Here is a 13,699-nt window from a genome sequence, read left to right on the forward strand (position 1 = left end):
TCAAGCTGCATGCTGAATGGTAGATTGGTGCCTTATGTATTATACTGTTTGTATACCTTATTTATTATACTATTGTGGTGTTTGTGTAGTGTAGGGTAGTATTTTAGGGTTTAAGGTAGTGCTGGTGTATCGTGCAGGGTAGTGATTGATTGTAGGGACCGGACTGGGGGTTGGGGGGGGGGTCATGCTGAGGGTAACGTTATAATTAAACAACAAGGGGTGGTGATGGGCAGAGTTTCTGAAATAAGCAGAATACTCTCACCCAGTCAAGAGATCAGGGCTTGATCCGACACCGTTTTTTAGCTCACTGCACCATCCCAGCTCAGAACCTGGCTATATGCAAATTAGTCTGTTCCTGTCCCAGTGCATGATGGGAACAGGGCAAACCAAACTACCAAGCCAATTCTTTCACTGGGAAGGAAACAAGCTTCCGGGGACTGGTTTCTGGCATTACAGCCGTCTTCGGCCCGGCTTGCTTGAATCCTGATGGTGCAATGAGCAAGGGACTCACGTCTGAGTATACCCTTCCACGCTTATGGTGGACAAAATAATTAAACAACAAGGGGTGGTGATGGACAGAGTTTCTGAAATAAGCAGAATACTCTCACCCAGTCAAGAGATCAGGGCTTGATCCAACACCGTTTTTTAGCTCACTGCACCATCCCAGCTCAGAACCTGGCTATATGCAAATTAGTCTGTTCCTGTCCCAGTGCATGATGGGAACAGGGCAAACCAAACTACCAAGCCAATTCTTTCACTGGGAAGGAAACAAGCTTCCGGGGACTGGTTCTGGCATTACAGCCGTCTTCGGCCCGGCTTGCTTGAATCCTGATGGTGCAATGAGCAAGGGACTCACGTCTGAGTATACCCTTCCACGCTTATGGTGGACAAAATAATTAAACAACAAGGGGTGGTGATGGACAGAGTTTCTGAAATAAGCAGAATACTCTCACCCAGTCAAGAGATCAGGGCTTGATCCAACACCGTTTTTTAGCTCACTGCACCATCCCAGCTCAGAACCTGGCTATATGCAAATTAGTCTGTTCCTGTCCCAGTGCATGATGGGAACAGGGCAAACAAAAACTACCAAGCCAATTCTTTCACTGGGAAGGAAACAAGCTTCCGGGGACCGGTTTCTGGCATTACAGCCGTCTTCGGCCCGGCTTGCTTGAATCCTGATGGTGCAATGAGCAAGGGACTCACGTCTGAGTATACCCTTCCACGCTTATGGTGGACAAAATAATTAAACAACAAGGGGTGGTGATGGACAGAGTTTCTGAAATAAGCAGAATACTCTCACCCAGTCAAGAGATCAGGGCTTGATCCAACACCGTTTTTTGCCTAGATTATAGAGCCATCCACTATACCGACACATTTGAGAAATTTCCACTTGGTCCTGAACATGCTGAATTAAATAAATAGCGACCTCCACCCCCTTAATCATGTTCTAACAATCCACGTGTAAATAATGTAAATAGGCTCACTATTCACCCCAAGTTACCTCATTAAGTATGTAAATAACTCTATGATTATGTTTCTAAAATGTATATATGCTTTTCTCCCAATCTCTCCCTTAGGCAATTAGAGGCTTAATAACGTTAAGGCATTAATTGAATGTCCTGATGATGGTCCCCATGATTAAGTAGGGGGACCGAAACGCCGTCGACCTGTCTAGCACCCTATACAAAACTTGATTTATATGTGATGTAATGGTGCTTTCTTGATACTTCTGTACAATTGAATTTTAAACAGAAAACGTTAATTTTGCATTAAAAAGCCCTTCTATGTTTTTAATCTACCTTCTGTATTTGATCTGATAGTGTTTGGGCACAGGCTTGTGCACCACACTGGTGAATTGTTGAAGGTATTCTTTCTGTATGAATCATTTGTTCATTCAGTAAATTTGAAGACCTCTGTCCGGCTGGATATGTTGCTCCTAATATAGATCTGATTCTGTCTATATTTATTGTCTCATATTTACTGACATGCATGGGACCGCTGTTGTTCTAAAAAGTATGTTCTCCGAGGTCCCCTACTGACTGAATTGGGGTCCCTTGTTGTTGTTAACATGCACTGTTAAAACAGCACATTCATTGTGGCAAAATAAACATTTTGCCAGGCCTAAGCCTTCTTTTTGAATACTGACAAGTCACCCCTAAGGTGAGCTCTAAATGCCCATAGAGCAGAGTGCATGTTGTTTTAAACGTATGGCAGGTGTACATAAGTTTTACATGTCCTGGCAGTTAGGATTTATCTCAGTTTAGGAGTCCTAAAGTTAGGAGTCCTAACTGCACAAAATTATTCAATGGTATTTCTGTCTGTTCTCTGAGGTACTCCTGGTTTCACATGTTATTAAGCAGTGAGCAATTTGTGAGATGTTCTCTGTATATCTGTATGAATTTGTGTTCTCACAGAGCTATGCCTCAAAAATGATTGCTCCTCTGCTCTCACATCTCATTCCTCTCCCAGCAATAACAGCCTTTTGTCCTGCTTGTTCAGATCCTTCTTCATGTCTTGTTGCACCTATTTTAGTTTATCTGTGGGGCAGTGAAGTAATCTAATAGGCTCTGGGCAAGATTTTCCATGTATTTCTTGATGAAAAGTGCTCATGTTTCTGGAGACTCTGCTATGAGGGTCCACAATAGTACATTCTGCTCATTTTTGATTTCCTTTTTAGGGTCTGTTTCTTGAGGATGCAAACTTTAGGTGTAGTTTCTCCATGGACTAGTCATTCGTCTGCTGACAGATCCCAAAGTGAGGGGGCATGAAGTAACTCTGGTGTCTAACATTGTCTAGCCTTAACTAAACACTCATCGATGGATTTTGTGCTGTTGGTCCCAATTATGTTCTTTTAATATAGAATGACCCACATTTCACCTAATGAAAAAAGAAGCCCTAAGCGGGCTTTTTCCCTTTTATATTCCCTGTGTCCCCTCCATGATATCTGCAGAGATCTTGGTTTGAGATCGGGTGGCAGCGGCAACACTGCACCTACCTATGCAGCCAAGCCCAACACGCAAATCCTCTTGGCAGGAGTTTTTTTTCACTTTTACGTGTCATTGTATGTTGTACGTGGATCAGAGGTAGGGTCCACATTGTAACCTTGTTCAGATAAAGCAGAGCATGACATTAGGACTACAGTTATTATTTTTCACACAATGCTGCACAGCAACTACACATATATATAGGCCACAAGATATGTAGGGGTTACAAATCAGTTATATAAACACATTAACTACCCAAAAGCAAATCGAGGTTTGTGGACCTTTAATAAAACATATCAAGATGCTTTTTTCCAGCTTCTTATATGGTATCCAAATTGATTTGGGAGAATGCTGGGCTCAACGGCTGTAACAGTTGTCAATTTTATAATCCAATGAAATTTACGGAAACGTTTTAAGACCACTGAGGTTGACCTGGTCGGGAAGATAGGTTAAATAATGGCTGCAGCATAAAAACCTCCTAATATGTAAAAGTTACTTTCCTATTTTTGCTGTAGTGCCCATCCCCACCGTAATAAAATTACCTTTTGTAATTCAGTCTGAACTAGGTTTTCATTGTATTTAGTGCAGAAGCATAAAATATGCGGATGATGACTATGAGTTTGGTTTTGTCTTATTACTACTGCATTAAAATATATATATATATTCATGGACAGAACCTCTGCCCTTATAATTCCAATTAAAGCCACTGCATTACCTGGATGTTAAGCACTGCATGAGCTTGCAGAGAAGGAACTCCTTGGTCGCTTGCCGTGACTACCAATCTGTATTCTCGATGTCCAGTGTATGAAAGCACTGCTGCTGTTCTTATCTCCCCACTGTTCCAATCAATCTTGAAATGACCCAAAGTGCCTTATATAGAAGACAAAAAAATCATATTAGCATGATAGCTAAAGGAACCAATTTGTATAGTCTGAATTTTCAATATTACAAGCTAAAATAAAAAATGAACACAGTCTCATCTGAAAAAAGATTACCCATTTTGAACTAAAATCTAACTACAGTTGCGAAATTCAAATTAAATGTAAAACCTCCTTTCCCATGAACAACTCAGATGTTTCATACAATTTACAGTTCACACAAAGGCAAGCAACTCCAACCTTCTGTTCGTTGGCTTCACAATTCAGTTCTCCGTTGACTACAAATTACACAAGCGCAGCAGGCAGGATAAATTCTTTCTTTATGCAATAATAGCAACTACCCCATGATATATCACCTTGAAATATTGATATTGAAGACTATCATTATCTTACTCTAAGATCTTCATATTAGCACTACTACCAGGCTCTTACCACTTAAGAAGCAAAAAAAGAAACCTTTGGTTACGTTGACCGGATAACTTCAATCTCATTTGAGGGCACTCTGCCCCTGCCCCGATACATCAATCTGCCCATGTTGCAGCCTTTTCCCACACAACCCAACTCTCAGTTAATCTATTTGATGGTATACTTCTCCCACCATCGCCCAATCGAATACTTCATAATCTAAAGGTAATTAAGAGTTACGTAGCCGGGGCGTGGCTTGGACGCCGAAGCAAGATGGCGGTCCAACTGTGAGCTCTGCTCGGATGCGGAGCTTATTTTCCTCAAAAGTGCCTCTCGACGTGGAGTTTCGCAGCTCCATGTGTGGGTCCCACTAGTTTGATGTAGCGGTAAGTCTTTATGCCGTATATGGCTTCCCCAATATCATTTTTGTGCTCTGGAGCCACAGCGGTAATTATCTCCTCATGAAACGTGGGTGCCCGCCATTTTGAATCGCGGCATTCGTGCTCTGATTTTTTTCCTCAAAGTTGAATTTCCTGAACACCCTAAATGTCATACCACTTCTCTCTGACTTCAGTGGCCTTTAATTCAATCTACTTTTTATGATATGTGGGACTGGAAAATGGTCTGGTGACTACGTCTCAGGATATCACTCACTCTGGTTACCTGAACTACCTAGGATTATCTATATTATTGAGTGCTCCCACCTCCTTATTGTGCATAGAATAAACCTTTTTTTTAGTTATGTTATGTTATTGTATTTTTAAAGCACAAACTGTTACCCGAAGGTGTCCTGGCGCTGTCTACAAACCTCCCAATGAGACATAAGGATTAAACGTAAAATAGCCAGGTTTTTAAGGCTTTCCTGAATGCCAGTAGATAAATGCTATTTCTAAGATGGAATGGGAGGGCATTCCATGCCTAGGCTGCCCCTGTCAAGAAACTCCTACCTCCCCGCCCAGCTGACTTTTTTAGAGATAGGAACTGTTACCAATTTTGCTCCCAGACAGCAAATTGGTCTATTGGGGACATACCACTGAAACTGCTGCTTCAGATGATCGGGACCGATACCCTGAAGAGCTTTGTAAACAGTACAGAGTAATTTGAACCTCCACACGTTTCTTAACAGGTAGCCAGTGAAGTCTTCTGATATCACCGAGACAGAGGCAAATTTAGCCATCCCTGTGAACAGTCTGGAGGCAGAGTTCTGTAGGAGTTGGAGTCTATGCAGTAACCGCTCCTGAATACTAAGGTATAGGCTGTTACAATAGTCCAGCCTCAACATAGTTAATGCAGTGACTACTGTGCGTTGATTTTCTTTAGTTAAAAACTGTAAGATTTTCTTGCATGTTCTAAGAGCAAATGTGGTAGCCGGACAACTGAATTCACTTGGTCCTCAAAATTGAGTTTGTCATCAATGAGGACTCCCAGGTTTTTGTACTTTCCTAGTGGGGATTGGAAGCAAGCCCAAAGAATCTGGCCACCCACTAGGGGTCCAGGGCTTGGGGTCATTACCAAACAGAATGACTTCCATTTTACCAGAGTTGAGTTTTAAACAATTTTGGGACATCCTTTTACCCACTGCTTCCATGCAATCGTGAAATCGTTTTGCTGTCCCCATCTCTTGCCCGGGTAGCAGAGACACCACAATTTGAGTGTTATCTGCATACGATGTCAGAGCAAATCCAAAGGATTTGATAAGGAGGGCTAGAGAGGACACATAAACATTAAAAAGCATAGGGCTAAGAGAGGAACCCTGAGGAACTCCGCAGGGCAGTGAGAAAGATTTGGAGCACAATGTGCCGAGTGACACTGTTTGCATTCTGTCCAAGAGGAAGGACTTCAGGAGTTCCCATGCTTTACCACGGACTCCACACCCACACAACCGGTCCATCAGCAGGTCATGAGGGACCATGTCAAAGGCCGCGGACAGGTCAAGCATAATCATTGCGGCCTTACCTCCCTGGTCAAGTACGGCCCTAATTTCCTCTGTAGATTTTAAGAGAGCGGACTCTGTACTGTGCCCCTCTCTGAACCCATATTGCGGTGGATCGAATGCTTGCGCTTCTCGTAAGTATGTGCCTATTTGTGCATTCATGCTTTTCTCTACCAGCTTAGCTGGCAGGGGGACATGCGAGATGGGCTGGAAGTTATTAGGATCCTTCGGGTCCAAGCTAGGCTTCTCAAGCAGAGGTAATATTGATGCGATTTTCCAAGCTTTGGGAAAATGTCTTTCCTTGAACATTGCATTCATCATAGAGTTAAGAGTTATAACAATGGGTTCTGGGGCTAGTTTTAAAACCGCCACCAGACATGGATCATAAGAGGAGCCTGATTTAGTTGACATCAATGAATTATGAATATCCCTGGTGGATAAAGGTACAAACTTTTCAAATATCGGATGGAGACCAGACCGAGATTTGTATCTCTCCCTGACATCCAGTGTTCCATCTGTTGATGGACCATTAAATGTGGCAAAAATAGCCTCCACTTTATTACAGAGGAATCTGGCTATTTCATCACAGAGCCCCTGATTCAAGGAAATTCTAGGTGTACCAGGGTGCTCCAGTCTAGTGACTATTTTGAAGAGTTCTTTAGCTGAAATTGTGGCCGAATTAATTTGGTTGATAAAAAATTATTTCTTAGTTGTGAGGATTAGGTGTTTATAAACCACCAGGCTTTGTTTTCTGCGGCGTTATATCCCTTCCTCCACTTCCTCTCTAAGAATTTACACTTCAGATTCTGATCTTTAAGTTCCTGAGAGTACCATGAGGTGGAGGGCCATGCTCTATTAGAGTATAAGACCTTTTTGGGCACTAACTTATTTCCAGCTGTCTTGAGCCAGTTGGTATATTGAGTGGTCGCCTCCTCTATGTCTACGGGCATTTTGAATGAGGTAGTGTTCAACAAATCTTCTAACTCTTTGGCCTCAATTGTATTGCATGCTCTGGAGACCCTTTGTTTCTTGGCTAGCTTACCCATCTTTTTGACTTGGATGGTGTAATTTTTCATGTTTTTAAAGGTACAAGTCATTTTCTGAGGCAACACTTCTTTTCTACATTGGGGTAAATATTGTAAGTCTCCTGCTAGTGACTAATATACCTCACCTCTACCCCTCTGCTTTATTGTCATAGCTCCTGCCTTCTTCTTCGTTAGTGTATGGGCTGGATTTGCCCTATTCTACTTACTATTCATCAACCTAACCAGCAACCTAAGATGGCCAGCGATCACATGCCATGCCTAAACCATCCTCGTCAGGCGCAAAGCCAAAAAGACACAAAAATTATCCAACTTCTCCTATTCCCTCCTCACAAAATCCGGTTCTTGACTCTATTTTAGATGAGGTATGTGGTCTTCAATCGTTTATGTCTACTACCAATGAAAAATTAAAGCAAATAGAAGAACAATGGATTGTCATGGAGAGAAAAGTGTTGGAACTTGAACAACTGGTGGGAGATCTTCATGATATTTCTACAAAAATTCTCAAGCTGAAACTCCACACTAAAGACCTTGAAAATCATAACCGGAGGAGCAACGTTCGCCTTTATGGTCTTCCGGAAAATATTGAGGGCCCAGACATGTTATCCTTTTATCAGAAGTTCCTTCCAGATCTCTTAGATCTTCAATCCTTTTCACCTGTCAATATAAAGTGTCCCCATCATCTGGGTTGTCTCCATCCTAATTAAAACAAGCCACGTGGTATCATAATGCTTTTTCTGGAATTTTTGAACTAATGCATGTTCTGAAGGCCATCAAACTCAAACGACGGCTCACTTGGCCGGGACATAATATCTTCATCTCTCAAGATATTTCCAATGCAATGAATGCTCGGCGTAAAGAATTTCTGGCACTTCGTCCTCAAATGAGACATTTGAACATCCAGTATGGCATTCTTCATCCTAGCCTTTGCAAAATTACCCATGAAGGAAACTCACATTCTTTTGATGAGCCTGAGAAACTCAAATTCTTTCTCAATAGCATCTTTTCTCGTAACATGGATACTAATGTTTAATTTTCTCTTAGATAAAGTATTGCTACTGTTTGTTCTAAAAGTTTATCTATCTTGAGTTTTTTACTATTTGTTCCTCTTCTCTACTTTTCTAGTGCTTTTTCATTCCTTACTCTTTTTATCTCTTATTTTTTTTTAATTACTCTTATTCTATTGCTCTCCTTTCTCATTATTTATTTTTTATTATTTGTTATTTCTTTTCTTCTTAGGAGGCTTTTCCTTACCTATTCAATCCTACCGTCGTCCAGTGTTTTTTTTTGGCTTCACCATGCTCCTCTTATTCTGGTTATTTATTTATTTTCAGATCTGAATTCTCTTCCTTGCTCTGTTCACTCTATCTGTTTCTCTACCTCTTCCCCCTTCACTCTTCCTCTCCCTTTTTGCTCCCTGGCTTTTTTCCCCTCACGTTTTTTTCTCATTATTATCTTTTTATTCCCTTTGAGTGTCTTTCTTTTATCATTTCATAAATGTTGTTTCTTCTTAGTTGGTCTGGCAGCTTATTGTTCCTGTCTCCATATGTTTCCCCTCACCCTTCGAAATGTTTAACCATGTCTCGTGGAACGTGAGTGGTCTAGGTGATCCTGTCAAACTTCAAAAGGTATTGTCTCACTTATCCAAACTAAATACTCATGTTGCCTTTTTACAGGAAATGTATTGTAATTATGTGGAATCCCTTAAGCTTAAACGTCAATGGGTCAATCAAATTGATTTCTCTCCTGCTCTTGATCGTCATGGTGGTGTTGCTATTTTATTTCATAAAGCAATTAATGCACAAATATTATCAACAGAATGTGATTCCAATGGACGATGGGTTTTAGTTGATGCTATTATTTGTAAAACACAAGTCACTTTTCTTAATATTATGATCCTGTCAAACCTGACCCACAATTTTGGCATTGTATTAAATTGAAACTATCCTCTATCTCTAACCCCAATATAATTGTTGCTGGCGTCTTTAATAATTGGCTGGATCCCTACTCTGATAGAAAATCTAAATGCGAATTTAAGCTCCTCCCCCTCCTTTTCCTCTTTTTTTCTCCCCTTTTCTTTCCTCTTTCTCTTTTCTATAACAAAATACACAAATAATATACTCTTCTTTTTCTTTTGGAAGACATTATTTTATTAAAATGGTATGACTTTTTATCCTCATTACTCTTCTCCTCTTATATTATTTTGTTTTATTATAATATTTGCATTTGTGATTATTTATTCCTCTTGTTTCAAATAGATTTTATTAGCCTTTGTTTATCTCTTGTTACATATTTTCTCAGTTATGAAATCTTTTAACTCTGTGTTTATTCTCTCAATAAAAATAATTTAACAAAGAAAAATGTTGAGGCCAGCATGGGGTACACATCAATGTTGTATTTATGCGGAAAGTTGTTAATTATTATGCAGTTACAGTATATAACCTTAAAAGACACACCATTTGCAGTACTCCTATTTTTCTCTGCGTTTGATGTTCCCAGTTATGTTTACACAGACTCTTTAATCTTGGCTCCCTGACATCTCTTATTTGACTATGTGATTTTGGGAGGAATATGTGTTTTTTGGCGGGTAGTATCAAGTGATTCCCTTAAACTACTCCCTTCCCTGCTTTTTGGATTACTTAATCATTTCCACATGGATCCAGACTCCTAAAGGAATAAACACAACAAAGAATCACTTTTGAGCCCATGCATTTTCCTTTTAAAATGGAAATACGCTTTATTGATACATCAATGGTAAATTTGTACTTATAGCTGGATTTCCCATGTCGAAAATTCTGCCATTAAAGTGGATTTTTCAGGGTGAGCAATTCTGCTTAAAGCACAGCTTTTAGGGCATTCCAAGGTGGGAGATGGTTGCCAAAGTTGGTGAACACACAAATGCCTTCACTCATGCCTGTGCATAACTGTTATTACATGAGAATAATGATAGATCTTAATGTCAGGGCTATTCCTAGCCTGCATAATAGCCGCAAACAGGGGTGACTCATGCCTCTTAATTTTACTTGACTTATGTGTGGCTTTTGATACTGTAAATCACCCAGCATTACTCAAGACACTCAAGAACCTCACTGGTATCAATGGCACAGTCCTAAGATGGTTCACGTATTACCTGCAGCATTCCTTTCAACAAATGGAAATCAATAACTGTCTCTTGAACCCCACCCTAGTTCAACATGGTGTACGGCAAGGCTCAATTCTCTCCCCATCCCTTTTCAGTCTCTTTAATGGCGCCCCTTACTGTTATCTTGATCCAAGCAGGGGTCAAATAGAACATATATGCCAATGACACCCAACTCTACTACAAAATTAAATCGCCCAGGGTCTTCCTACATCTGAATGTCACATTAATCAAGATACAAACTTGGCTTAGCACCAATAACTTAAAGTGAAACCCCAACAAAATTGAACTACTACTTTTCTCCACTAAAACATCCTCTAACAATCCAAGAATGGCTCAAGAATTTGGACGCCCTACATTGTTCTCTCACACTTTCAACTCTGTAAACACCTTGGGCATCACCCTGAACGAAACCATGTCAATGAAGTACCTCATCAACAACTCAGCCAAAGGAGTGCTTTACAAGCTAAAACATCGAAGAAAATCAAACCATTCATTCCCCCTGATGATTTTAAAATGGTAGTGAAAACTCTGAGGTTCTCAGAACTTGATTATGACAACGCCATCTTCACAGGACCTTCGAAACATCACCTTGCCCCCGAGCAGTTCTCAACGAAGCTGCCCGGTTCCTACCAGGTTTGAAATGGTTTGAGCACATCTTATCGGCCCTCAAGAGTCTCAATTAGCTTCCCATCGAAGAAAGATGTATCTACAAGACTGCTTGCATCACCCAGGAAGCCCTTTATACATATAACCCCAATTATCTAGAAACCAAACCTTCGAAAGCAGGACGAGCCAGGACTCTGAGAAGCTCCAACTCACTTCTTCTCATACCTCCCAACCGAAAAAGAAATCCTCCCAGACATGCTCATTTTTGGAAATTCACCTAGGATCTGGACTCACTCTGTAGAGATTTCCGCTGCAACCTCTTATTTTCCTGCTTTAAACGGGACCTTAAAAACCTACTGCTAAACAAATACTTTGACATGCACACAAACAGAGCCATATTCCCAAATCTCACACCCAAACCGGCTAGACCCGCTTCAGCTGTTACTATGTAAATTACTCCATAAACTTATGCTATTCTGATGTGCACATATTGTGACCGCTTAGACTATATATGATTTTCTTTGTCTGTATATATTTAACTACTTCAATCAAACAATCTTCCATTATATGTAAAGCGCTCTGATACCTTCGAGTCCAGCTATAGCTATATAAAACCTAGAAATAAACAAAATATTTGTAATACAGCCTCTAGGCATTAAAGCAGTTCAGCTCACAAAGGCATGAGGAAATGTCACATGACTTGTGTGCAGCATTATTGAAATGCTAGAAATCCTGTGATAAGACACTATGCCACCTTAAGGAATATGGGGGGCGCGGGCAAGACATATGGAAACAGGATAGACGCAAGTAAAATAGAAAGAAGATTCAAATGCCAAGGGTCCCCTTGGGCAAGAGCCCACTTTTTCCATGCCTTGAAACGTCACTGATCAGACCAAGCTGAAACATTTCCATCCATCTGAAGCTATTTTGCAAGAAAATCAATGATTTTGTTCAAGGTTCATGCAGCAGGAGCCGAGATTACTGTATGGAACAATGCACATTAAATACAGTAACTGCAGCATGCGGCTATAAACCTCCAATAATTACAAGGGTTGTTTAAAAAGCAATATTCTTTCCTAAACTTAGTCTGCTGAGAACTACAATGTGGTCAACGGCGTTTCATTTCAGACTTAATTTATTGTCTGAAAAACATAAGGCAGCAAAGCAGGGGAGCTTTGTGCAACGACTCGCCGGGGAGAGATAAACCTGACAATAGCGCAATTCTCCCTCCTGCAAATCACAGGTCATAAATCATCCGCAGCTGTGATAATCAGAAAGAGCACCGCAGCACCTCCTCCGGCTTACAGAAATAACACGTAGGAATCCACGGGAAAGCGTCCAAAATGTACTTTTTCCTATTGAAGTTGCGTTTTTAATGGTTGAACATTTTAACCTGAGTGTGCACCCGTGGCGTGCTCCCATACAGTGTCCTATCGTGGTCTGATTAAAAAGGCACACGGCCGTGCTGAATGTGGAAGAAAAAGAAAACCAATCCCAGATTGCACTATTTTATGGGAGATAGGTGAAAGGGGACATTGTAGAAATCAGTTTTGGAGAAAGGGCTTAAAGATGCATTAAATAAACTACTCCTCAAAGGTAATGATATTTTTGGAAACCTAGATGTTTACAGTAGCGTAAACTATATGTAATAAGGGAAATTCAGCACTATAAAACAGTAGGTAGAATGCACGTTCACCAGCGATGAGCTTCTTTTGGCACAATTGACAGATGACGGATGTTTATTGTAACCCAGCTCAGTGGTACTCATTTATCAACCTTGGAAGGATGAAACGCTGAGTGAATCCACCAGGATTTGAGCACGTAATCAAGAAGCCTAACATTGATCCCAGCAGTGTATGCATTAGGCCACCGAGCAATCATACCCACCTAACTTTAAGCAGATCACCTAAGCATTTCATGGTGGCAAGGTTTCGGATGCTTCAATTTTTGTCATGGATACACTGTTTAGTAAAATACAGTCTTTGCTGATGTGATAAACTATGCAAAATAGGTATGCAAACGAAGTAAAAGGTTGACGGTACAGCAAGTTATCTATATACAAGGGCTGAGATGTTGACAACACTAGGTAGGCCCATTTTTATTCTCGCCTGAAAACCCTCTGCTAAGGCTATGTTAAGGTTCATTATGAATTACGTACTTTATTTTTGCCGCTGTCTAAAGCTATTGGTAAGAATTAAACGCTGTCTTCAATTTTCAGATTGTCAGGCGTAATATTTTAACAGGGAGATTTAAATGCTACACCTCGATGCATTTGTAGGTTGAGCTTAGAATCTTAAATGTAATGCTGTCCTTGACTGGGATTCATGATAGGCTTTTGAGGTAAGTTGCTGCTTCGTCCAGGCTTTTTAGGTGCAGTCTCAATTCTGCGTCTGCTTTCTGGCCCCTTTGAAGTCTTCTGATTTGGTTTGATAGTATCAATGATATGAGGCATTACAGTCGTTGGCAATGGACCCAATAGCCTTTGAGTGATCACGACTGGAGATTAACAGGAGAGCCATTCTCAGGAGTTTGGTTTGGTGGGATGAGGTTTTAAACATTGCTCATGCTTTTGAATTTATGCTGAAGTTGGCTTCCCATATCAGTAACACCGTACGACAATACTTTTAGGTGATTATGCATTCTCTAAGAAATGAAGAATGAAAAAGTACGAGCTGTCTGCTAGAGAAGATTTTACAATGGTTTGTTAC

The 13,699-nt window shown here is 40.6% G+C and overlaps 1 protein-coding gene across 1 annotated transcript in view; it reads right to left on the reverse strand.

Moving 5' to 3' along the window:
* DCHS2 (dachsous cadherin-related 2) overlaps window positions 1-13,699 on the reverse strand; it is a 932,357-nt gene that overhangs the window by 334,159 nt on the left and 584,499 nt on the right. Inside the window, exons 9-10 of the mRNA XM_086962326.1 lie at window positions 9,187-9,192; window positions 3,700-3,854 (exon numbers count right to left, since the gene is read on the reverse strand). Coding sequence (XP_086818452.1) covers window positions 3,700-3,854; window positions 9,187-9,192 — 161 coding nt within the window. The remainder of the gene's footprint in view (window positions 1-3,699; window positions 3,855-9,186; window positions 9,193-13,699) is intronic.

This window comes from Lissotriton vulgaris, chromosome 3_1, assembly GCF_964263255.1.
Source record: "Lissotriton vulgaris chromosome 3_1, aLisVul1.2, whole genome shotgun sequence".
Classification (NCBI taxonomy): Eukaryota; Metazoa; Chordata; class Amphibia; order Caudata; family Salamandridae; genus Lissotriton; species Lissotriton vulgaris.